The sequence below is a fragment of the Lynx rufus genome, unplaced genomic scaffold (genome assembly GCF_022079265.1).
Source record: "Lynx rufus isolate CCGP_SWC_20201006 ecotype Redwood Valley unplaced genomic scaffold, mLynRuf1.p SCAF_10, whole genome shotgun sequence".
Taxonomy (NCBI): Eukaryota; Metazoa; Chordata; class Mammalia; order Carnivora; family Felidae; genus Lynx; species Lynx rufus.
In genome coordinates this window covers 10,620,312-10,645,279 of record NW_025814824.1, presented here as the reverse complement: position 1 = coordinate 10,645,279, position 24,968 = coordinate 10,620,312, and the positions used below count along the sequence as shown (strand labels likewise).

Below are 24,968 nucleotides of genomic sequence, written 5' to 3'. Positions count from 1 at the left end.
GCTCGCTAGCGATAGTGAGTGTCAGGCGAACCCTTTCTTTTTGCACGGTACCCATGTAGAGCTTTCCCTGTGAGGATCAGGAACTTGCCAGAAATTTAGCATTTACCTAATACGTGATTCTGTAGACATGTTAGCACCTCCCAGCATTTTCCCTGCTTGATTCGTGGATATTGGGTGTGTGTGGCCATTTGTAGAAGGTCGTGGAGGAAGACACCTGCAGCGGGAGTGATGTTTGATGTTGCTAAGTGTGAACCCCAAGGCGGGTCAGGGGCAGAGGTGGGGGGGGGAGGCCAGACGCACAGCTCTGGAGGTGGTGCCTCCAAAGTCGTTGAGACCCCTACGTGTCCCTCCGAGGTTGCTGATTTTTCCAGGGACTGCGGTAGCTGGTGTTGTCACAGAATCACTGTAGTACTGAGCACAACGCCACCACGACAGATAAACGGGAGCGGGCCACCTGCTGATTTCATGAGGTCTCGAGTGTCTTCTCCCAGAGTCACGTTGAAAGGAACCCAAACTCTGGCCTGAGAATCCGTGTCTCTGGCCAGCAGCCAACGTGCTGACTCTGTGTGTCTCCAGGGCAAGGAGAGGTGCAGCCCATGACAATGACAGTTGCTCCAGCCCTCCTAGTGGTCTGGGGATGGGCACAGACCATCACACTGGTGATGAGCCTGGGGATTGAGAACTCCTCCCTACCCTCCCTCCTCACCCCTGCCTCGGAGCACCATACCTGTCCTTTGAAAAGCTTGCACACCTAGCGGAACTGGTCTCCTTTGAATGATGTTGACACGTTCACCTGGCCACTATGCTGGGGCCACCTGCCACATGCCAGGCACCGTGCTTGGTGCTGAAAGAGACCAGGAGTGACGCCTCTCTTTGGAGGCATAGCCCGGGTCTCCTAAGAGACACCCGAACCACTTACAAAAATGCCAACCCGCTGACAGCCATGCATGCAACTTTGTCCTACAGCCACCTTGAGATATTTGCAAGTTCCCCCACCTCCAAAACCCAGACAAGCCTCCTCTCTCCCAAGCACCCAAAGCAGGCTTGTGTTTATAGAGGGAGCTGGGGGGGGGGCATCGGGACGATTTATGTCTTCATAGACCCCCAACTGCATTACTTTCTTCCCCCACCCAAACCAAGGGATCTGACAATATTACAACCCATCAGAGGGTGCCTGGGTGGCTCAGTCCATTGGGTGTCCGACTTCAACTCAGGTCATGATCTCACGGTCCGTGAGTTTGAGCCCCGCATTGGGCTCTGTGCTGACAGCTCAGAGCCTGGAGCCTGCTTCAGATTCTCCCTCGCTCTCTGTCCCTCCCCCACGCAAGCTCTCTCTCTCTGTGTGTCTCGAAAATAAATAAACATTAGAAAAAAAAACACGTCAGGAACGATGCAGCAAGTGTTTTAATGAATAGTATTGACTTACTCACTGGCTGGGATGTTTTGTTTTCTTTTTGAAGGGGTGGGGGACTAAATAAAGTCTCTGCCCCAAACCAAAGGGAAAAAATAAAAAAGTCAATTGTAGCCACAGCAGAGATTGGAAATTTTCTGGTATGTGTATGTATTTTTGTCAGCTGGGCAGATTTGTTCTAGGAAAGTATGTGCAAAGCCTGGAAAAAATGTGCTCCTTCTGTGCTTTAAAAGAACATACAAGTTGGTTCATGTTCATCAGCCACGTGACAGTCCTGTCTGGTGGTCTCCTAAAAAATGCAGCCCGGTCCGGATTTTGCCTCAAAACAGTCTTTAAAACCTGAATGTTAAGGCTTTTACAAAGCCAAAGATTATTGAAATGTTTGTTCTGTTTTTAGCTGGGGAAGCTTTCATTAAAAATTTGCTGTGTTAGGGAAGAAGGAAGGATGTTTGTGGTCAGTACTTCTGGGCATTCTTCTTACCTTTTACCCGACCTGTCACAGCCTGCTGAAGAGACATTAATTAGTTCAGGTAACGGAATCAGAAGTAGACCCAAACAAAAACTACTGATATGTTTATTTATTTTTAATTTTTTTAAATATTTATTTATTTTTGCGAGAGAGAGACAGAGACAGAGAGCATGAGTTGGGGAGGGGCAGAGAGAGAGGGAGACACAGAATGTGAAGCAGACTCCAGGCTCCGAGCTGTCAGCACAGAGCCCGACGCGGGGCTCGAACCCATGAACCGTGAGATCATGACCTGAGCCGAAATCAGACGCTCAACCAACTGGGCCACCCAGGCATCCCTGATTTATGATGTTAGTAATTCTCTAATTTTTATCCTTTGTTGGAGATTAGATTGATGCCAAAAAGGCTCTTTCAATATTAAGAACCTTATCTGGTAGGTCGTCATTATGTTATATTCTTTAGGCCAGGAGGATAACTCTGAGATCCAGTCAAGAGGCAGAAATTTTATTTTATTTTATTTTTTTTATATATATGAAATTTATTGACAAATTGGTTTCCATACAACACCAGTGCTCATCCCAAAAGGTGCCCTCCTCAATACCCATCACCCACCCTCCCCTCCCTCCCACCCCCCCTCAACCCTCAGTTTGTTCTCAGTTTTTAAGAGTCTCTTATGCTTTGGCTCTCTCCCACTCTAACCTCTTTTTTTTTTTTTTTTCCTTCCCCTCTCCCATGGGTTCCTGTTAAGTTTCTCAGGATCCACATAAGAGTGAAACCATATGGTATCTGTCTTTCTCTGTATGGCTTATTTCACTTAGCATCACACTCTCCAGTTCCATCCACGTGGCTACAAAAGGCCATATTTCATTCTTTCTCATTGCCACGTAGTATTCCATTGTGTATATATACCACAATTTCTTTATCCATTCATCAGTTGATGGACATTTAGGCTCTTTCCATAATTTGGCTATTGTTGAGAGTGCTGCTATGAACATTGGGGTACAAGTGCCCCTATGCATCAGTACTCCTGTATCCCTTGGATAAATTCCTAGCAGTGCTATTGCTGGGTCATAGGGTAGGTCTATTTTTAATTTTCTGAGGAACCTCCACACTGCTTTCCAGAGCGGCTGCACCAATTTGCATTCCCACCAACAGTGCAAGAGGGTTCCCGTTTCTCCACATCCTCTCCAGCATCTATAGTCTCCTGATTTGTTCATTTTGGCCACTCTGACTGGCGTGAGGTGATACCTGAGTGTGGTTTTGATTTGTATTTCCCTGATAAGGAGCGACGCTGAACATCTTTTCATGTGCCTGTTGGCCATCTGGATGTCTTCTTTAGAGAAGTGTCTATTCATGTTTTCTGCCCATTTCTTCACTGGGTTATTTGTTTTTCGGGTGTGGAGTTTGGTGAGCTCTTTATAGATTTTAGATACTAGCCCTTTGTCCGATATGTCATTTGCAAATATCTTTTCCCATTCCGTTGGTTGCCTTTTACTTTTGTTGGTTGTTTCCTTTGCTGTGCAGAAGCTTTTTATCTTCATAAGGTCCCAGTAATTCACTTTTGCTTTTAATTCCCTTGCCTTTGGGGATGTGTCGAGTAAGAGATTGCTACGGCTGAGGTCAGAGAGGTCTTTTCCTGCTTTCTCCTCTAAGGTTTTGATGGTTTCCTGTCTCACATTTAGGTCCTTTATCCATTTTGAGTTTATTTTTGTAAATGGTGTGAGAAAGTGGTCTAGTTTCAACCTTCTGCATGTTGCTGTCCAGTTCTCCCAGCACCATTTGTTAAAGAGGCTGTCTTTTTTCCATTGGATGTTCTTTCCTGCTTTGTCAAAGATGAGTTGGCCATACGTTTGTGGGTCTAGTTCTGGGGTTTCTATTCTATTCCATTGGTCTGTGTGTCTGTTTTTGTGCCAATACCATGCTGTCTTGATGATGACAGCTTTGTAGTAGAGGCTGAAGTCTGGGATTGTGATGCCTCCTGCTTTGGTCTTCTTCTTCAAAATTCCTTTGGCTATTCGGGGCCTTTTGTGGTTCCATATGAATTTTAGGATTGCTTGTTCTAATTTCGAGAAGAATGCTGGTGCAATTTTGATTGGGATTGCATTGAATGTGTAGATAGCTTTGGGTAGTATTGACATTTTGACAATATTTATTTTTCCAATCCATGAGCAGGGAATGTCTTTCCATTTCTTTAAATCTTCTTCAATTACCTTCATAAGCTTTCTATAGTTTTCAGCATACAGATCCTTTACATCTTTGGTTAGATTTATTCCTAGGTATTTTATGCTTCTTGGTGCAATTGTGAATGGGATCAGTTTCTTTATTTGTCTTTCTGTTGCTTCATTGTTAGTGTATAAGAATGCAACTGATTTCTGTACATTGATTTTGTATCCTGCAACTTTGCTGAATTCATGTATCAGTTCTAGCAGACTTTTGGTGGAGTCTATCGGATTTTCCATGTATAATATCATGTCATCTGCAAAAAGCGAAAGCTTGACTTCATCTTTGCCAATTTTGATGCCTTTGATTTCCTTTTGTTGTCTGATTGCTGATGCTAGAACTTCCAGCACTATGTTAAACAACAGCGGTGAGAGTGGGCATCCCTGTCGTGTTCCTGATCTCAGGGAAAAAGCTCTCAGTTTTTCCCCGTTGAGGATGATGTTAGCTGTGGGCTTTTCATAAATGGCTTTTATGATCTTTAAGTATGTTCCTTCTACCCCGACTTTCTCAAGGGTTTTTATTAAGAAAGGGTGCTGGATTTTGTCAAAGGCCTTTTCTGCATCGATTGACAGGATCATATGGTTCTTCTCTTTTTTTTTGTTAATGTAATGTATCACGTTGATTGATTTGCGAATGTTGAACCAGCCCTGCATCCCGGGAATGAATCCCACTTGATCATGGTGAATAATTCTTTTTATATGCTGTTGAATTCGATTTGCTAGTATCTTATTGAGAATTTTGGCATCCATATTCATCAGGGATATTGGCCTGTAGTTCTCTTTTTTTACTGGGTCTCTGTCTGGTTTAGGAATCAAAGTAATACTGGCTTCATAGAATGAGTCTGGAAGTTTTCCTTCCCTTTCTATTTCTTGGAATAGCTTGAGAAGGATAGGTATTATCTCTGCTTTAAACGTCTGGTAGAACTCCTCTGGGAAGCCATCTGGTCCTGGACTCTTATTTGTTGGGAGATTTTTGATAACCGATTCAATTTCTTCGCTGGTTATGGGTCTGTTCAAGCTTTCTATTTCCTCCTGATTGAGTTTTGGAAGAGTGTGGGTGTTCAGGAATTTGTCCATTTCTTCCAGGTTGTCCAATTTGTTGGCATATAACTTTTCATAGTATTCCCTGATAATTGTTTGTATCTCTGAGGGATTGGTTGTAATAATTCCATTTTCATTCATGATTTTATCTATTTGGGTCATCTCCCTTTTCTTTTTGAGAAGCCTGGCTAGTGGTTTGTCAATTTTGTTTATTTTTTCAAAAAACCAACTCTTGGTTTCGTTGATCTGCTCTACAGTTTTTTTAGATTCTATATTGTTTATTTCTGCTCTGATCTTTATTATTTCTCTTCTTCTGCTGGGTTTAGGCTGCCTTTGCTGTTCTGCTTCTATTTCCTTTAGGTGTGCTGTTAGATTTTGTATTTGGGATTTTTCTTGTTTCTTGAGATAGGCCTGGATTGCAATGTATTTTCCTCTCAGGACTGCCTTCGCTGCGTCCCAAAGCGTTTGGATTGTTGTATTTTCATTTTCGTTTGTTTCCATATATTTTTTGATTTCTTCTCTAATTGCCTGGTTGACCCACTCATTCGTTAGTAGGGTGTTCTTTAACCTCCATGCTTTTGGAGATTTTCCAGACTTTTTCCTGTGGTTGATTTCAAGCTTCATAGCATTGTGGTCTGAAAGTATGCATGGTATAATTTCAATTCTTGTAAACTTATGAAGGGCTGTTTTGTGACCCAGTATATGATCTATCTTGGAGAATGTTCCATGTGCACTCGAGAAGAAAGTATATTCTGTTGCTTTGGGATGCAGAGTTCTAAATATATCTGTCAAGTCCATCTGATCCAATGTCTCATTCAGGGCCCTTGTTTCTTTATTGACCGTGTGTCTAGATGATCTATCCATTTCTGTAAGTGGGGTGTTAAAGTCCCCTGCAATTACCACATTCTTATCAATAAGGTTGCTTCTGTTTATGAGTAATTGTTTTATATATTTGGGGGCTCTGGTATTCGGCGCATAGACATTTATAATTGTTAGCTCTTCCTGATGGATAGACCCTGTAACTATTATATAATGTCCTTCTTCATCTCTTGTTACAGCCTTTAATTTAAAGTCTAGTTTGTCTGATATAAGTATGGCTACTCCAGCTTTCTTTTGGCTTCCAGTAGCATGATAAATAGTTCTCCATCCCCTCACTCTCAATCTAAAGGTGTCCTCAGGTCTAAAATGAGTCTCTTGTAGACAGCAAATAGATGGGTCTTGTTTTTTTATCCATTCTGATACCCTATGTCTTTTGGTTGGCGCATTTAATCCATTTACATTCAGTGTTATTATAGAAAGATACGGGTTTAGAGTCATTGTGATGTCTGTATGTTTTATGCTTGTAGTGATGTCTCTGGTACTTTGTCTCACAGGGTCCCCCTTAAGATCTCTTGTAGGGCTGGTTTAGTGGTGACAAATTCCTTCAGTTTTTGTTTGTTTGGGAAGACCTTTATCTCTCCTTCTATTCTAAATGACAGACTTGCTGGATAAAGGATTCTCGGCTGCATATTTTTTCTGTCTAGCACACTGAAAATCTCGTGCCAATTCTTTCTGGCCTGCCAAGTTTCAAAAGAGAGATCAGTCACGAGTCTTATAGGTCTCCCTTTATATGTGAGGGCACGTTTACCCCTTGCTGCTTTCAGAATTTTCTCTTTATCCTTGTATTTTGCCAGTTTCACTATGATATGTCGTGCAGAAGGTCGATTCAAGTTACGTCTGAAGGGAGTTCTCTGTGCCTCTTGGATTTCAATGCCTTTTTCCTTCCCCAGTTCAGGGAAGTTCTCAGCTATTATTTCTTCAAGTACCCCTTCAGCACCTTTCCCTCTCTCTTCCTCCTCTGGGATACCAATTATGCGTATATTATTTCTTTTTAGTGTATCACTTAGTTCTCTAATTTTCCCCTCATACTCCTGGATTTTTTTATCTCTCTTTTTCTCAGCTTCCTCTTTTTCCATAACTTTATCTTCTAATTCACCTATTCTCTCCTCTGCCTCTTCCATCCGAGCCGTGGTGGTTTGCATTTTGTTTTGCATTTCATTTAAAGCGTTTTTCAGCTCCTCGTGACTGTTCCTTAGTCCCTTGATCTCTGTAGCAAGAGATTCTCTGCTGTCATGTATACTGTTTTCAAGCCCAGCGATTAATTTTATGACTATTATTCTAATTCACTTTCTGTTATATTATTTAAATCCTTTTTGATCAGCTCATTAGCTGTTGTTATTTCCTGGAGATTCTTCTGAGGGGAATTATTCTGCTTGGTCATTTTGGATAGTCCCTGGTGTGGTGAGGACCTGCAGGGCACTTCCCCTGTGCTGTGGTGTATAACTGGAGTTGGTGGGCGGGGCCGCAGTCAGTCCTGATGTCTGCCCCCAGCCCACCGCTGGGGCCACAGTCAGACTGGTGTGTGCCTTCTCTTCCCCTCTCCTAGGGGCGGGATTCACTGTGGGGTGGCGTGGCCCGTCTGGGCTACTTGCACACTGCCAGGCTTGTGATGCTGGGGATCTGGCGTATTAGCTGGGGTGGGTAGGCAAGGTGCACGGCGGCGGGGCGGGGGGGGGGCAGGCTTAGCTCGCTTCTCCTTAGGTGATCCACTTCAGGAGGGGCCCTGTGGCAGCCGGAGGGAGTCAGATCCGCTGCCGGAGGTTTGGCTCCGCAGAAGCAGAGTTGAGTGTTCACGTGGAGCGAGCAATTTCCCTGGCCGGAACCGGTTCCCTTTGGGATTTTGGCTGGGGGATGGGCGGGGGAGATGGCGCTGGCGAGCGCCTTTGTTCCCCGCCAAACTGAGCTCTGTCGTCCGGGGGCTCCGCAGCTCACCCTCCCTTTGTCCTCCAGCCTTCCCGCTTTCCGAGCAGAGCTGTTAACTTATGACCTCCCAGACGCTAAGTCGCGCTTGCTGTCGGAACACAGTCCGTCAGGCCCCTCCGCTTTTGCAAGCCGGACTCAGGGGCTCTACTTGGCCGGCGAGCCTCCCCTCCGCCCCGGCTCCCTCCCGCCAGTCCGTGGAGCGCGCACCGCCTCGCCGCCCTTCCTACCCTCTTCCGTGGGCCTCTCGTCTGCGCTTGGGTCCGGTGACTCCGTTCTGCTAATCCTCTGGCGGTTTTCTGGGTTATTTAGGCAGGTGTAGGTGGAATCTAAGTGATCAGCAGGACGCGCGGTGAGCCCAGCGTCCTCCTACGCCGCCATCTTCCCTTCACTCCTTAAGTGTTTATTTTTGAGAGAGAGAGAGAGAGAGAGCACGAGCAGGGGAGGGGCAGAGAAAGAGACACACACAGAATCTGAAGCAGGCTCCAGGCTCCAAGCTGTCAGCACAGAGCCCAACACAGTGCCAGAACCCATGAACTGGGAGGTCTTGATCTGAGCCAAAGTTGGACATTTAACTGACTGAGCCACCCAGGTGCCCCTCTAGTTGACTTTCTTTTCTTTTTTTTTTTTAAGTGTGTTTATTTTTGACAGAGGGAGAGAGAGAGAGACAGAGCATGAGTGGGGGAGGGGCAGAGAGAGAGGGAGATGCAGAAGCAGGCTCCAGGCTCTGAGCTGTCAGCACAGAGCCCGACGCGGGGCTCGAACTCACGGACCACGAGATCATGACCTGAGCCGAAGTCAGATGCTCAACCGACTGGGCCACCCAGGCACCCCTAGTTGACTTTTCTTAAACAAGTAACTGGGTTTTAAGAAGAGCTCACATGCATTCACATGTGTCTAAAAGGTGGCATTCTCTTGGCCCCAGCTTGAAGTCCTGCTTTATTTATTAAGAGTGCTGGTTTTCCAAACTCTCACTTAAGAGGAACTTTATGAATCATAAAAATAAGGAATAGGATTGATGTAATAGGAAAGGTGCTCTACAAATGTCATAGGAGCTGTGTCTAGTTCATGCTCAAAGACAATGTAATAAAAGTTCTGTATAAAGACACCATATGTGGTGCTCAAACTGTAGTTCATCAGTTGAGAAAACATGGACGTTCCTTACCCCTACCCCCATCTTGAAAAGTGCTATGATAAGAGTTATTGGAGTTCACTGTTGTTTTGCTTTGCTTTTCCCTCTCGTTTTCTGTTTTTGAGCACTTTTTTTTTTTTTTTTTAAAGCATAACAGGACCGTAGAGAGAGAATGCTGGGTCATTTATTGCAGTGTTTCTAAACAATTGGGTAACATTTTGTCTCTGGCCTCTTAACTGCATTTGCTTTTTGTAGGCCTGGGGGGTAGGGGTCCCCAAAGCTCAGAATGCGGTCCCAGCGCGTATACAAAACATTGCGGCCTGGCCTCCTGAGCTTGGCGGTTACTGAGGGACAAGCTTGTGATGCCATCCCCAGTGTCTCCTTCGAATCCTGTGCGGTTTCCCAGGGCAGGCGGCCTCGTGTGGGCTCTGACTGGGGCCCCAGGACAGAGCCTTTGACAGTCCCTTTCTCTCTCTCTGAATTCTGAAGCTGGAGCGTGCCCTACATCCTACACGTGAGGGTTTTCCTTTCCACCTTCCATGGATCCCTTTGTAAATTTGTGCTTCGATCTAACCTTAAGTATTAGACACAGAAACAAACGCAGGTCATGGCGTGAGACCGTAGAATGTCAAGACAGGACATGGAAAATGCCTCATTTTTATGCATTTGTTTATAAACCTCATTGTAAAAATAATTTGGGGCAGCTTAAGGGGGCTGTATAACAAGGATAAAAATTTCTGAGTAGAAGGAAAATAAGGAGAGGGCAATCAATGTAAATCTGGGTAAGGTTAATACCAGGACATATCTTAATGTCTTCGGCAGTCCCTAAAAAAGCTGCACATTTGACCTCTTGCTTCCTGGCAGCCAAGCAAAAACACAACAACAACAAAGGGAAACATGATGAACTACAGGATTCATATTTCTGACAAATGAAAAACACACCAGTTCTCTTGGATCCGTGCTGCTCGAACTTGAATGTGCGTTTGAATCATCTGGGGTGTTGTTAAAATGCAGGTTCTGATTCATCAGGTCTGTGACGTCCTAACTGGCTCCCGGGTGGTGCTGATGCGGGCACTTTGCTCCTCCCAGGACGTCCTTTGAGTCGCAGAGCCTTAGCTCCCTCATAAGCACGTATTTACAAAGCATGCCGCCGCTTAAAATGTTAGGTTTGCAGGTTTCCTAGGTAATTCTGGGCTATAGCAAATATTGAGCTCTCAGATTTCTGACTCCAATTTGCTCTTGATGTATTTCAAACATCAAAACCTCCAATAGCGAGGGACAGGACCCACCCTCCAAAGCTAACTGTATTATTTCATGCCTTAAAAAAAAAAACAAAAACAAAAAAAAAAAACTTACCGTTTGGGCGAACATCCTTCTGCCCTTGTAAATAATAAATTAGAAGACTACGTTATAATAAAGTTCTGGTCAGTCTGTGGACCAAAGAGACATTTGCTGTTGTTCTTAGAAGTAGTGATGGTTATGTGCACTGGGTCTGGCCTCAGGGCACCTGGATCTGAATCCCACTGTGCCTTTTGCTAACTGTTACCTCGGGCAAATTACACATCCTCCCTGTGCCTCTGTTTTATCATCTGCTAAGTGAAGTTGGGTCAAATACTATTAGCTGTTTTTATTATTACATTTAAGACATATTTTCCTGGCAGTGAAATGTGGATGATAAATAAAACCACAGCTGCTCATCTGGCACGACCACCTTAAAAGAATGTATCTAGATTCGCAATTTCCTTTGGAAGGTTTGAGTAAGTCGCAGACAACTTTAAGATCACCGATATTAACAGGCGCTTGAATTTCATCCTGTTAGAATCAAAGTCAGTTGCTAACACATTACTAAAAGGAGTGAGAGCCACCAACCTTTCCCCGTAGTTTTCAAATGAGGGCATCTCGTTTATGCAGGCGGTTTTGCTGTGTTTCCACGTCAGCAAATAGTTCATCGATTCTTTGGCTCTGTCTTTGCAAAAAGGGCTAGAGTTATTTTTTAAGTTTATTTATTTATTTTGAAAGAGAGAAAGCGCATAAGTAGGGAAGGGGCAGAGAGAGAGTGAGAGAGTGAGAGAGAGAGAGAGAGAGTGAGTCAGGCTCCCAAGCAGGCTCCATACCACCAGTGCGAAGCCCGATGCGGGAGCTCAAACTCACAAACTTGAGATTGTGACCTGAGCTGAAGTCAGACTCTTAACCGACTGAGCCACCCAGGCGCCTCAGAAAGGAAGAGTTTTTAAACACAAGAAAAGAAAAAGAAATACTTTGAAATTACCAAAGTAGGGTGAGCATGTTTATGGAGGAAACCGGAGAGCTTTTTATGCAGTATGTTTCAGTGTGTTGTATCAGGAGAGCCGGCTACTAATTTACCACCCCATCTACTTCAGCCTGTATTGCTGGTGGTCCTCTGGGAAACCGACACATGTATCTCAAGCTTTAGGAGCGCTAATAAAATAGCAAAACTGATTTTGCTGGCATTTTATTCTCCCTCTACTGCATATCCGTAGTCAAGATCCTTTTAAGGTCTCCCTAAACCTGAAGCACCTGACCATGTGTTATTTAAAACATACTGAGATCGGGGTGCCTGGGTGGCTCAGTCAGTTAAGGGTCCAGCTTTAATTTTTTTTTTTTTCCAACGTTTATTTATTTTTGGGACAGAGAGAGACAGAGCATGAACGGGGGAGGGGCAGAGAGAGAAGGAGACACAGAATCGGAAACAGGCTCCAGGCTCCGAGCCATCAGCCCAGAGCCCGACGCGGGGCTCGAACTCACAGACCGCGAGATCGTGACCTGGCTGAAGTCGGACGCTTAACCGACTGCGCCACCCAGGCGCCCCAAGGGTCCAGCTTTAGCTCAGGTCGTGATCTTGTGGTTCAGCTGTCAGTGTGGAGCCTGCTTGGGATCCTCTGTCTCCCTCTCTCTGCCCATCCCCCCTTTCAAAAATAAATAAACGTTAAAAAATTAAAAAGAATATATTGAGATGCATGTACTTCCCCATTTGTTTTATATATATATATATATATATATATATATATATATATATATATATATATACACAGTCTGCAAAGTGTGGGAAAATTTTTTCACCTCTAGGTTAAACTCAGTAGAGTTGCCATTGATGAACTGACAAAATGTTATACGTAGTAAGCAGTTGATTTTATTTAACAAAGCTGATCTCACTACGATGCCTCCACTCAGCTTTTCTTTTTCTTTGCAATTTTTTTTTTAATGTTTATTTATTTTTGAGAGAGGCACAGAGTGTGAGCAGGGGAGGGGCAGAGAGAGAGGGAGACACAGAATCCGGAGCAGGCTCCAGGCTCTGAGCTGTCAGCACAGAGCCCAATGCGGGACTTGAACCCACAAACCACGAGATCGTGACCTGAATTGAAGTCGCTTAAGCAACTGAGCCACCCAGGCGCCCCCAAGTAAGCATTGAGTTTTAGAGTCATGCAGCACCTGGCTGGCTTAGTCAGAAGAGTGTGCAACTCTTGATCTCTGGGTCGTGAGTTTGAGCCCCATGCTGGAGGTAGAGATTACTTAAATGCATTTAAAAAATAGTAAAATGAATAAAATCATGAATTGTGATTTTGGGATTTTACTTTTCATATTTTGGAGCTAATAATGTTGGAGGCCTCAGACATTTTCATGAAACCCTAAGATGTTCCTGAATCTTGGGCTCCCGCCTGTCATCCTGAGGGGAAAGTGGCCGTGCCCACAAGCCAGTCCCAGTCCTTGGCATGAAGTCATCATTGCTGCACATGTGGAAGGAAATAGATGCCAGTTGGAACTGGAGGAGAGCTCCCTCATAAAGAGCATTTTGTCCTTTGCTGAGGGGCTGTGAGGAGGCGGGGAGAAGGTTTATCATAGACATGGAGAAAGAGAGAAGGCAAGGGGGAGCTAAAAAAAAAAAAAAGAGGTGCACACACACAGATTGAAGATAGACAGAGACAGAGAGACGTTGAAAGATGGAGAGAGAAACCTGGAGAGATGGACCGGTTCCCTAAGTAACGTATACTGAGGCCTCAGCCCTGAAGAGTGTTGGTGGTTGCCCGCTAAAGCTCACTCAGCTGATGCCATCTTGATAGAAAGACCATCTTCAGTGACATCTGCGTTTACAGCTGACAAAGCACTTCTCGGGGGTTAGTGCATTGGAGACTCATCTCCAACCTTTTTCTTACAGGTGAGGAAATAGACTTGTCCACCTTACACTGAGAGAGCATTCTCTAGTTTTTTAAAGGACATTTCCACCCCTCTCTCGTTTGGTAAGGACCACTGATCACAGGTCTCCGGCGAGGCCCATCTTCCCTGGCATAAAAGCAGCTTAAATTTTGGGTATTACTGATCTTCAAAAGAAGGTGGGGACAACTCCAGTCACAAAATCAGCAATCTAAAAATTTTTCTCGTTTTTTAAAGAATTTTTTAAAATATTTATTTATTTTTAAGAGAGAGCACGAGCAGAGGAGGGGCAGAGAGAGAGGGAGACACAGAATCTGAAGCCGGCTCCAGGCTCTGAGCTGTCAGCACAGAGCCTGACACAGGGCTCAAATCCACAAAGTGTGAGATCATGACCTGAGCCAAAGTCGGACACCCAACTGACTGAGCTACTCGGGCACGCCACCCCCTCCTTTTTTTTTAAAGTATGTACTTGATAATACTACTTTGTTATAAGTTCTATTCTGAAATAACAGAAAGAAAACCAAAATGGACACCAATTCCGTTTCTAAATCAAATTGCTTTTTTACTTCCCCGTTATCATCTATTACACCTTACCCTTTGTGCCTATTCAGTTTCTGGATATTTACAGCCTTGTCCTAGGTAAAATTTTATATTCTGAATTCTCACGCAACATTGTTCAAGGAGGATAAGCCAATGAACGCACTTCAGGCTCACTTTCAAAGAGACACAGGAGAAGCACCAAGGACTGTTTGACCTTGAACCTTGATCCTCTTTAGGATTTCCAAGATCCTGTAAGTAAAATATTCTCAGAGTCTAGAAGGCTAGGTTTCTGGCTTTATGACATGACCAGGTGGTCCTCCATCCATTCCTTTGGGAGGAAGTGACACATTTTTTTTATTCCAAACATAGTTTGGGTTGCCATTCTCAGCAATGGAAGATACGTAAGCAGTCGTGTCACAAAGGGTTACTCTGTACCACTGCTCTTTTTAACCAGGTTTTTTCTTTTTTTTTAATGTTTATTTTTTTTTTATTTTGAGAGAGCACGTGCGAGCAGGAGAGGGGTAGAGAGAGAGAGAGAAAGAGAGAGAGGGAGGGAGAGAAAGAATGCCAAGCAGGCTTCATGCTGCTAGCACAGAGCCTGACTCGGGGCTCGATCTCACCAACCGTGAGATCATGACCTGAGCTGAAACTAAGAGACGCTTAACCGACTGAGCCTCCCAGGCACCCCTTAACTAGGTGTTTTCGTAGGAGGCTTAGCCCCAACTTGATGATTCTTACCTCGTGGCTTATTTTCCAATCTGTCAAGATCGCAGTCAACACAGATTATCACCAAGGATCCACTCACCACGACACCGTCCACCACTGTTGTCAGCCGAACCCCCCCTCCGAGAAAATTGCAGCCTCCTCCCTCTCCGGCTCCAGCAACTTTAGCTTCTTGTCGCCTCTCTCCGTGCCTCACACACCTGGAACCAGCCGGTGCTGGAGCTCAGCCACCAGCATGTGGACGCCTTCGTTCGTCTTGCCGAGCTGCCCGGCTCTCTTCTCCAGGCTCGGCTCTCTCTCCTGCTGGCCCTTTTGCATTAGCAGCTCCACTAGAGAGCGGTTCAAAGTGTCCAGTCGTTTCAACAAGTGCCCAATGTTCTCTTTGCTGTAGCTCGCCTGCTCCTTGAGCTGCACTCCAAGCTAGAGAAACCTCTGGGAGGGAACACAGATGTCATCGTTGGAATAACAGGTTCTTCTCTTCGTTTTCTCACCCTGGAGAGAGAATATGCTAAACTGAGTAGGGTGCACACCGGTGTTCTTTGCATTATGGCTTTGCAAGATTTCTAGGTCCCCTGTGCTAAGCTGTTTTCAGGAAAGGTAATAGGAGACAGTCCCAAGGCGGTGAGGAGCAGGGAGAGTGTGGTCGCCAGTTGGATCTAAGAATGATCAAATTCTGCCAGTTTAACTTCTGACTTCCTGGAGCTGCTCAATTACAGCAGCTTAAAAATCGTTGAATCAGTGGAAAAAATTCGAAGTTTCCAAAACAGTTTGTAATCAAAAGAAGCCATCGGATGTGGCTCTGGGAAGAAGGCTGTTGATGGATACTGGGTGTTCAGTTAAATGTCGTGACGTATAGAACCAAAGAAAACCGTTTTTGTCTGCGCTGAGGAAGATTGGATTGTACTAAATGCACATACGCTGGACCCACACTTACTAAAGCAGCTTTCAAAATCGCTCGGCCATAACCAGTGATGCCTATTTTGGTTATAGGCTACCTTCTCAAGAATCATGAGATAACATAACTCTTAGGGTTTTTCTCCAGCTGATATGAGGCATATAACTTATCACTTGTAAAAATACAAGCTCATTTGTCAGTTTCTTGATAATCACCCTTACCTGGTTTAGACTCCGTGAATCACCCACCCTGCAGATAGATCTTCCCTCCCAAGAGATAACATTATTGCTTTTCATATATTCATTGCTTTGAAAGCATGCATATTTAACAAAACACATTACTTAGCATTGTGGAGGTAAGAAATAAAATGATCCTTGGGAGACACATCTTCCTTAAAAAAAAAAAAAAATGTTTAGGCAAAACCATTTAACCTCCCTGGAATCAGGTTCCAGCTTGCAAAAAGGGATGTTGAACTAAATTCTCTTGAAGTTTCCCTCCACCTGTGTGTCCTGTGGAAAGCGCGTTCAGTATGGAGCAAGACCCTGAGCACCCATAGTGATGATGTTTGAGAACAAGGGTCCAGCACCCCTGTGGAAGCAATGTGCAAAATTGAAGGACAAGTGGGTCAGGTAGGCAGTGCCCCTGTACTGGGACGCGGGAGAAGAGTGTGAGGACAGCTCACCTGCTTATCCAGTCTGAGTGACGACGGTCGTGATTTACACAGACCCTTTGACCCACCTACTTCAAAGCATTTTTACAAACTTTCGCTCATTATTTCTTCAACCACAGCATAAATAAAGGTAGATTGGTGGGGGTTTTTTTATCCAATTAATTCAACAATGAAGAAACCGAACTTTATAGACCCTAAAGAGATTTTTCCAAAAGGACACTACATTGCAAAGGGGCAAGATAGATAAAGGATTCGTCAGAGCCTAATAGTTGAGACAAAGGAAATAGCCTAAATGTTTATTTTTGGAGACTGGTGCAAATTATGGCACATTCATAACATGAAAAATCATGTAGCCAACAAAGCCATGTGTATTGGGAAAATGGTCATAACTGAACATTCAGTGATACAAAAACAAAAAGCTTTGTCTATACAGTATGATAAAAATGTTGAACGTACAGAGGAAATAAAGGCAGGAGGAAATACGCTACTCTGAACAGCGATTTTCCTCAAGGCAGTGGGATATTGGGTAGTTGATATTTTATTCTCTATACTTTTCATTACTTTTCAACTCTCCAAGATTGAAAAAATGGATACATATTGTCATAACCATATAACTTTCATAATCGTGATTATGAAAGAGAGAGAGTTGGCGTGAGAGAGGGAGTGGAGTGGGCCAACTCCAAAGGATGATAGGAAAGATCTCTTGGATGATGTGACATGTGAGCCGAAACCCTGGAGATGAGAAGGGACTGGTCATGTGGAGAACTGGAAGAAGCTCTTCTCGGCAAGGGGAAGAGCAGGTGCGAAAGCCCTGACGTAAGAATCAGTTTAGAATGTTCTAGGCCCTCGAGAAAAAGGCCAGTGTGGGAAAGTAATGAGCGGTAAGGTCAGAGAGATTGCCAAGGGCCGATCACCTGGGGATCATGATGCGAAGCTTGGGAAACCCTCGCAGGAGCCTGCCGTAATCTAGTTTACATTTGGAAAGGTCCTCCTGACCGATATACAGGGAGTAGATGACAAGGGACAAGCGTAGACGCCAAGAGATGAGTTGGAAGCATCACGGTGGTCCAGCCGAGACATGAGAGTGGTTTGCAGCGGAGAGTGTAGGTTGTGGCGTGCGTCAGACTTAGTAGCTGTGTGCAGGAAAGCCTCGTCATCGTCACAGCTGTCCTTAGTGCGTTCTTACTCGTGAGTGCCCACCGCAGCCCTGCGAGGGAGGTGTGATGATTAGCCTCCCTTTGGAAAGCCTACATGACTTGCCCAAGGCCAGCTCTCTGGCTCCAGAGCCAAAGCCGTGAACCACCCTTGAGGCTGCCGCTCAGGCAGCATTCGCTGTGCAGATGGAGCGGTGGTAGCAAAGAGGAGCAAGAGTGAGCAGAGGGGGGTCTGCACCCCTACCCATGTGCCCACGCCCAACTTTGAACGGCATCCCATCCTCAGTATGACATCCGTGTCCGTTCCTAACAGCCTCGCGGTTGGGCTCCCTCCGTTCGACAGGGCAAGGTTTGGGAGGTGCCACTGAGACAGGCACGGGCTATGTTCAGAACAGCACTGAACTGGATCTCGGATCTGCTCTGTGGCTAACTCAGAGGGTGAACTCTTCCTCGACCCCCTCCCCCCCCCCCCGCCAGGGCCTCTGTTTTCTCATGTTCAAAAGTTGGGGCTTGGACTGGGTGGCTCCCAGCTCTCACCCCCCAAATTCTACATCCATCCCTTCACTGTATCATAGCCTGACACCTACGTTTCGGAGGAAGGCATCGACGCTTTCCTGGCTTTTGAAGCTTGTTGAATATTGTGCCCGTTTGCTAAATTTAATCAATTTCCTTGTGATGACATTCTTGCCTTGCAATTATATTGTTTTTCACTGAAGTGTAGGAAGCGGTCACTGCAGTGAGCCGTTTACAGCCAGTTGTGATCCTGAGATCACAAGAGATCAACAAGAGGACAGGACGGCAGCTAGAAAGAGCTGGAAACAAAGGCCAGCAGGCAGGGGGAAGTGTGTGCACCAGCCGCTGCCATGCCAGGGCATCAGAAGTACAGTGCAAGACACAGAGTGCCCTAGAGAGGTCACGAGGCACAGCAGTTAAGATCTGTCACCAGCACCGTGTCACCCCCGTTGTGCTTCCAGAAAATTGCCCAATACAGAGAGTCGAGGGTAAAGTAAGACCTCCCTGACCTTTGCACTTGCCGAAGAAAAGAGCGCCTGTGTGTTCTTGATAGCTCCAAGTAGCATTTTCTTCCCTGAGCACCTGAGAGTTGTCCCTCATCACCTTGCAACCTCTTTGAGCAGAGAATCGTGATGCGTTTTTCCTCCCTCGATGTGGGATGCTCCTGTGTCCCCGGATAAGTTCATTTCAGTGTTTTCCCAGGTGATTTCTCAGAACATTACGCATGTGAAACATACCATGAAAGAACAGATCAATGAAATGAGTTCTGGGGTCAAAACATTGAGGGAGAGGAGCGGCCTCTTTTCCCCTGACAGCAAATTCACGGTGCACATTAACCTGTGTATCTTGGTCTCTCCCAGTCTTGCCCAGCAGCATCCGGTCACCCAGCTCCTCCACTTCCCCACGTACTTGTTAGCGTTTTGCAAAGCGCTAGGGTTCTGTGGAACAGGTGGGGCACTGCTGTGTTGTGTTCAGCCTTCAGCGACCAGCAGGCTAACGGAATTAGCCTTGCTTGATAGCTGGCGTAAGACTGAAGGTTTTACGACACTCGGTGAAATAAAGCATCGTGGCTTTCGACAGCGCTAAGTTGCGTGAAACATATGACGGAACAGAAATGTCAAACCCCGAAATTGCGTTACGACAGCGAAGCTAGGTTGAGAATATGATTTTTTATAAAAGGCCCAGCTCTAGCCCCTGCATTCTCGTATTTTCTCAGCTCTGAGGGCTGCCCCCATCACAAAACATTCAGAAAGCTTTTCACTTCCTCTTGCCCGACCAGACCAGGGATTCTGAGGATCACTGCGTCCGTTCCTGATAGTTCAGGGGGCTCTCCCTGGAGCATTAACTTTGTCACATGGCTCGCTTTTTATTTACACGTCTGGTACCAAATCACTGAGGTGGGGCTGTCAGCCAGGTCCTTCAGGAGCGGGTTCACTCAGCCCATCCATTTGGTCTTGTCCAGGGCTGTGGCTATTAGTGCTGTCCCCTGCTGACAGTGTCGTAGCAAGGAAGAGCCATGGGGTAAATCTGGGCATTTATGCAGACGCTGGTCCAAAATGACCACTGTCACACACACGTGACTGCAGGATAAATCTGGTTATTACAATGAAGGGGTTATGGATGCAAGACGAGAGTCAATGCCAGCTTAGTCCTTCCCTTTTGATTTTCCAGTCCCTCACTACCGCAGACTTCATAAATTAAACAGATTTAAAATTTTCATCTTCTGCCTTGTACTTGAGTATTGACTTTTCCCTTTTCCAGTAGAGCATACTTTACATTTGAACATGGACCCAGTGAACGGCATTGACTGTATCTATTAAAGGTGGGAAATCTGGGGCACCTGGGTGGCTCAGTTGGTTGAGCATCTGACTTCAGCTCAGGTCATGATCTTGCGGCTCGTGGGTTCAAGCCCTGCGTCACGCTCCGTTCGGTCAGTGCAGAGCCCGCTTCAGATCATCTGTCCCTGTCTCTCACTGCCCCGCTCCGCTCATGTGTGCCCTCTCTTTCTCAAAATAAATAAATGATCATTAAAAAAAAAAAAGATGGGAAATCTTCTGGGTATAGTTGAACAGATCTTTACCACACAAAATCACATGTGTAGATAAGTAGTTCTCAAATGGGGGTGATTTGGACCCCTCGGGTGAACATTTAGCAATTTCCAGAGACATTTTTGATTGTCGCAACTGAGTAGGGGGGAGACACTCCTAATATCTAATGGGTAGAAGCCAGGGATTGTGCTGAATGTCCTACATTGCACAGGACCATCCCACAACAAGAAGTTTTCAGTCCCAAATGTCAGTAACGGTGAGGTTAAGAAACTCTTATATCAATTAACAGGCAAATCTTTATAAAGTATTATAAGAACCTACTATTCACAAAGGAAAAATCTGGTCACCTGGTCCTCTCTCTCTTGGTCACTCCTCTCCTGTGTCTGGTTCACACAAAGGTAGTTTTGTCCTCTTGAAAGCCTTTGGGACAAGCATGTATCTGTCTGAGGAGACTGTGTTACCTAGGAGTTAGAACAGTGGACCAAGTGTGAGAAGGACAAGACGTTTGCCCAAAGAAGGTGACACTAATTGAATCAGCCCTGTGTACTGTTGACACTCATCTGTTAATAAGATCCAGAAAATGAGGCATGCTTGTCACCGAGAGATGTCATGAATAACACAGGATGGAAAGACCATTCTGGTCATTCCTGTGGGAGTCTTGTCAGAGGGAATACAGCTTAGTAGTTAAGAGCCCAGCTCTGGAGCCAGACTCCCTGACTTGAGTTCCCGACTGACATCTCCTACCTATATGATTTTGGGAAAACGATTTAACACCTCTGTATCTCATCTTTTCCTTATTTGTGACATGGGGTTGATGCCATGACAATAGTACCTACTTAGAGGATAATTATGAGACTTGAACAGTTTAACAAACACCAAGTATTTGGAACATTGCTTGACTCAGGATAAGTGCTCTATAATCGTTAGTATCATTATTTCTTTGAGTCAAGGATAGGATTCTTCAAAAATACACACATTTGTTCCTTTATTCCACAAATATTTACATAGCACCTATATGTCCTAGGCAGTATTATATGCTGGAGATTCATCAGTGGATAAAAACATCAGATAAAAATCTCTGCCTTCCCAGAGCTTACCTTTTAATGGAGTATACTAGTAATAATGCAAATAGAATGAAAAAAACATACAAAATGATAATTAGCCTAGTAGCTGTCGCATAGTTGTTTGATGGATGGATATATTTTTCATGTTGTTGTTGTGTGATTGTCATATAACTTGTGGGCTGGAGGTTTGAACAGTCATCTTCGGTAGGAAAAGAGGGGTGACCAGCTCTTGGTTTCAGTGAAGGTCATGATCTCACAGTTCGTGAGTTCAAACCCCGCGTCAGGCTCCACGCTGACAGTGCGGAGCCTGCTTGGAATTTCTCTCTCTCTCTTTTTCTCTGCCCCTCCCCTTCTCTAAATAAATAAATAAATAAATAAATAAACAAACAAACAAACTTAAATATATATATATATATATATATATATATATATATATGAAAAGAAAGCTAAACATATCCAGAATTCAATGCCAAGAAAAAATTGAAACCACAGCATACAGATTAGAAAGGGAAAAAAAGGAAGAAAAAGAAAAGAAATGAGATGTGGTCATGAGTTTCGTTGAAGATGAGCTGAACCTTTTTTGCTTTCTTTGTATCAGACATACTCCCTCTAGGCAGATTTCCATACCCTCAGATGGTAGGACTTTCTGAGCTGCAGCAGACACATCTTTCCATGTAGCAAAGCAGAGAACAGTGCTGGTTATCATCGATGACTGCAGCTGTAGAGGAGGAATCAATAATACCTCACTCCTCCCCAAATCATTCACTTCAGAAAGGAAGAGACTCTGTCAGAATAGTTACCTCATGAGCATAGGCTTTAGTATTCACTGAAGAACTTGGCAAAATCATGCTCATGACTTGATTCGCTGGTTCTTTATCTTTTCTTTTCCAGAAACCTTCTCTACGTCTACCCGCAGAGGCTGAACTTTGCTAATAAACTAGCATCTGCCCGGAACATTACAATAAAGATCCAGTTTATGTCTGGAGAGGATGCTAGCAATGCTATGCCGGTAAGAGGGACATGTATACGTGCCTCACCCCGGGGTGTGCTGACCTTCCCACCGACAACATCCAAAGCCCAGCAGCACACAGAGTCCGTCTCTTCAGGCCAACCAACACCTCTCAGCATGCGCAAAGGCCTTTGTGGCTAGTCCGACGTGGGTCCCAGTGTGCTGATGGGGAAACAGGGCCAGTCTAAATTGAAAGTCTCTTCCCTAACTTATTTCCTAGTGGTCTGTGAAATTTGGAAATGCAGATCGTTTGAGAGGACTGAAAAATATCACGAAATCTTTCCAAACCACCCCTGCTGGCATAAGAGTTGGAGAGACGGGCCCACTGCGTCAGCCATGTTTGCTCTATTTCCAGATGTGCATTGCGATACACTCTGCCTGAGCCCCAGACCACATCTGGAGATGTATATTGCCTAGTCATGATAAACACACACCATCTCAACCCATTTCGGGAATGGAGCTTCATCTCGAAGCAAAATTTAAATCAAATAATAAATATATAATAACAGTGTTCTCTAGGGAACCCAAAAGGCCAGAATTTGTATTGTATTATTTCTACTACCTTCTAATAAGATGGGAAGTTAGCTGTTATTATTTAATGCAAGTCCCAGAATCCAGTTAATACACCTTTCTCCTGAAGTAATTTTTTTCCAGTGCATCCATTCTAGAAGTATCTATTTTTTTTTTTCTTTAACCATCTTCCTGTTGGCTTACTCACCTACCCAAAGGTATCTTCTTGCAACAGTGGTGAGAAGGAAATGCTCAAGGAAATACTCAAGGAAATGCCCCTGGTTCTCTCTGCTCTGGCCCCTGGCAAGGCTCCCAGGGCAGCCGGGTACAGCTGCACAGAAATTTCTCGTAGGGGACAAGTGGGGGCCAGGCCCAGCCTGTTCTCTACTCCCCAGGCCCCGAGACCTGTCATTTTTGCACCTAGTAAAAAGGGCTCTTGTTTTCTTTGCCCAAAGATGAGTCAAATCATGTGCCTTTAGGGCTGAGTCAGGCCAGAAGAGGTGTCTTTTTCTAAATAGCACGAACATGTGGACAGGCCAGTGAAGGCCCTGATCACCCAAGCGACCAGGTCCATGTCTCTGGAGGGAAAAGAGCCCGGGCCAGAGTTGCTGGGGCAGCACTCTGTGGCTCTGCCCTGGAGTACAGACATACAGACAGTGAGGCGGAGTGGAGAAAGTGCTGGCCTTCCAGGCTCACAGCCCTGTGGCCCTTGGTCACTAATATACCCTTCGTAACCAGTTCCCCATTGGTACGTGTGCAGTTGGATCGGTTGTAAACTCAGCACCCTTAATTTACAAAATGCAGCTCTGTGAGACCAGAGCATCCCCTGGGCCGATGACAGTTGATTTGACGAACCCAAATATCACCGCTCATTTGGTCTTTTCTGTGTTGGCGAACAGATCATCTTTGGAAAATCTAATGGCCCGGAGTTTCTCCAGGAAGTTTACACAGCCGTTACATACCATAATAAGTAAGTACGTTTCAGAGTTGTAAACCTACGTCATGGTTGTCTCATTATCTCCTGGCTTTTCTGAACCCCTTAGATGATTCCTCCCAAAAGTTGTATAATTTGGGGGACTGAGGGACCAAGCAAATATATGTCAGTTCCATGATTCTGTGTCAGAGATGCACATTTTTTGCCATTACCTAAGACTGGGAGAAGAAAATATCTTTAAGAACCGAATGTTGTTTGGCCTTTTCTGGAGCCTTCTGTCCGAGTATGATAATGAGAAGTTTTATGGTGTTAAATAAAGAAATAAATTTCCTACCTTGCTCTGAGGTACTGCAGGGGGCCAGAAACAAAACCAGCTCTCCTTTCTCTGTCTACTTGTCTTCTAACTATCACTCCACACCTGCCCCATTGTCAACTTTAAGGAGATTTAAGTTGGCCAAGAGAAATGGAACACTCATTATTCTGTGGATAAACTGAGTCACAGAATAACGTCTAAACCGTTACTCACAGTTCACAGGAAGAGGAGATGAATAGTCCACCCTTACAGAGTCAGATGGACTTGGTTTGATCCTGGCTTGATAACCTTGGCCCATTTAAGCATTTCTCTGAACGCACTTTCCTGGGTTGGGCTGACAATGAACTGAATAATATACATGAAGCCCTTAGCAAAGTATCTGGGACTTTGTAATTCACGAACATCAGGTTCCTTTTCCTTCCTAACATCATTCATTTGCTAATCCAAATTCCTTTGATGAGTGCCAGCCACATGCCAGTCCCTGTTCTTGGGGTGGAGATAGAAAAGGAGGTCACAGCAAGACTCTGAGCCTTATCCCGTTTTCAGATGAAGTTGAACTTTTCCATTGTGTGTGCAGAGATCTTTCCCCCCTGACCCCGACAAAACCTTTAGTTTGTGAGCGGTGTTAGGTAGGCAAAGTATATCCGGGGGCATAAGGTTGGTCCAAGGATCTCCAGCTTGGTCGCAGAATGATGTAGAGTAAAAAGCAAAACACTGTAATTTGGCTATTGTTGAAAGTGCTGCTGTAAACATTGGGGTCCATGTGCCCCTATGCATCAGCACTCCTGTATCCTTTGGATAAGTTCCTAGTAGTGCTATTGCTGGGACGTAGGGTGGTTCATTTTTAATTGAGAACTACCCTAAATGTCCATCAACTGACGAGTGGATAAAGATGTAGTTTATATATACAATGGAATACTACTTGGCAGTGAGAAAGAATGAAATCCTGCCATTTGCAGCAACATGCATGGAACTGGAGGGTACTATGCTGAGTGAGATAAGGCAGTCAGAGAAAAACAGATCTCATATGTAGAACTTTCACTCATATGTAGAACTTGAAAAACTTAACAGAAGACCATGGGAGAAGGGAAGGGGAAAAATAGTTTCAAACGGAGAGGGACGGAGGCAAACCATAAGAGACTCTTGAATACAGAGAACAAACTGAGGTTTTGGGCGGGGGGGTGGAGGAGAGGGGAGAGTTGGTGATGGGCACTGAGGAGGGCACTCGGTGGGACAAGCACTGGGTGTTGTATCTAAGCGATGAATCACAGGAATCTACCCCCAAAACCAAGAGCACGCCCTCTGTGCTGTATGTTAGCTAACTTGACAATAAATTACATTTAAAAAAATAAAAGGC

At 44.9% G+C, this 24,968-nt stretch overlaps 1 protein-coding gene across 6 annotated transcripts in view; it reads left to right on the top strand.

Annotated features, from left to right (window-relative positions):
• The window catches only part of DOCK8 (dedicator of cytokinesis 8), a 232,989-nt gene that overhangs the window by 119,632 nt on the left and 88,389 nt on the right, over positions 1 to 24,968 (top strand). For all 6 annotated transcript variants that reach the window (XR_006966110.1, XM_047101620.1, XM_047101599.1 and 3 more), the window contains 2 exons: positions 21,737 to 21,854; positions 23,264 to 23,334. Coding sequence is in view for 5 of the 6 variants with exons in the window: in XM_047101620.1 (XP_046957576.1) it covers positions 21,737 to 21,854; positions 23,264 to 23,334 (189 nt within the window). In the remaining variant the exon portion in view is untranslated. The remainder of the gene's footprint in view (positions 1 to 21,736; positions 21,855 to 23,263; positions 23,335 to 24,968) is intronic.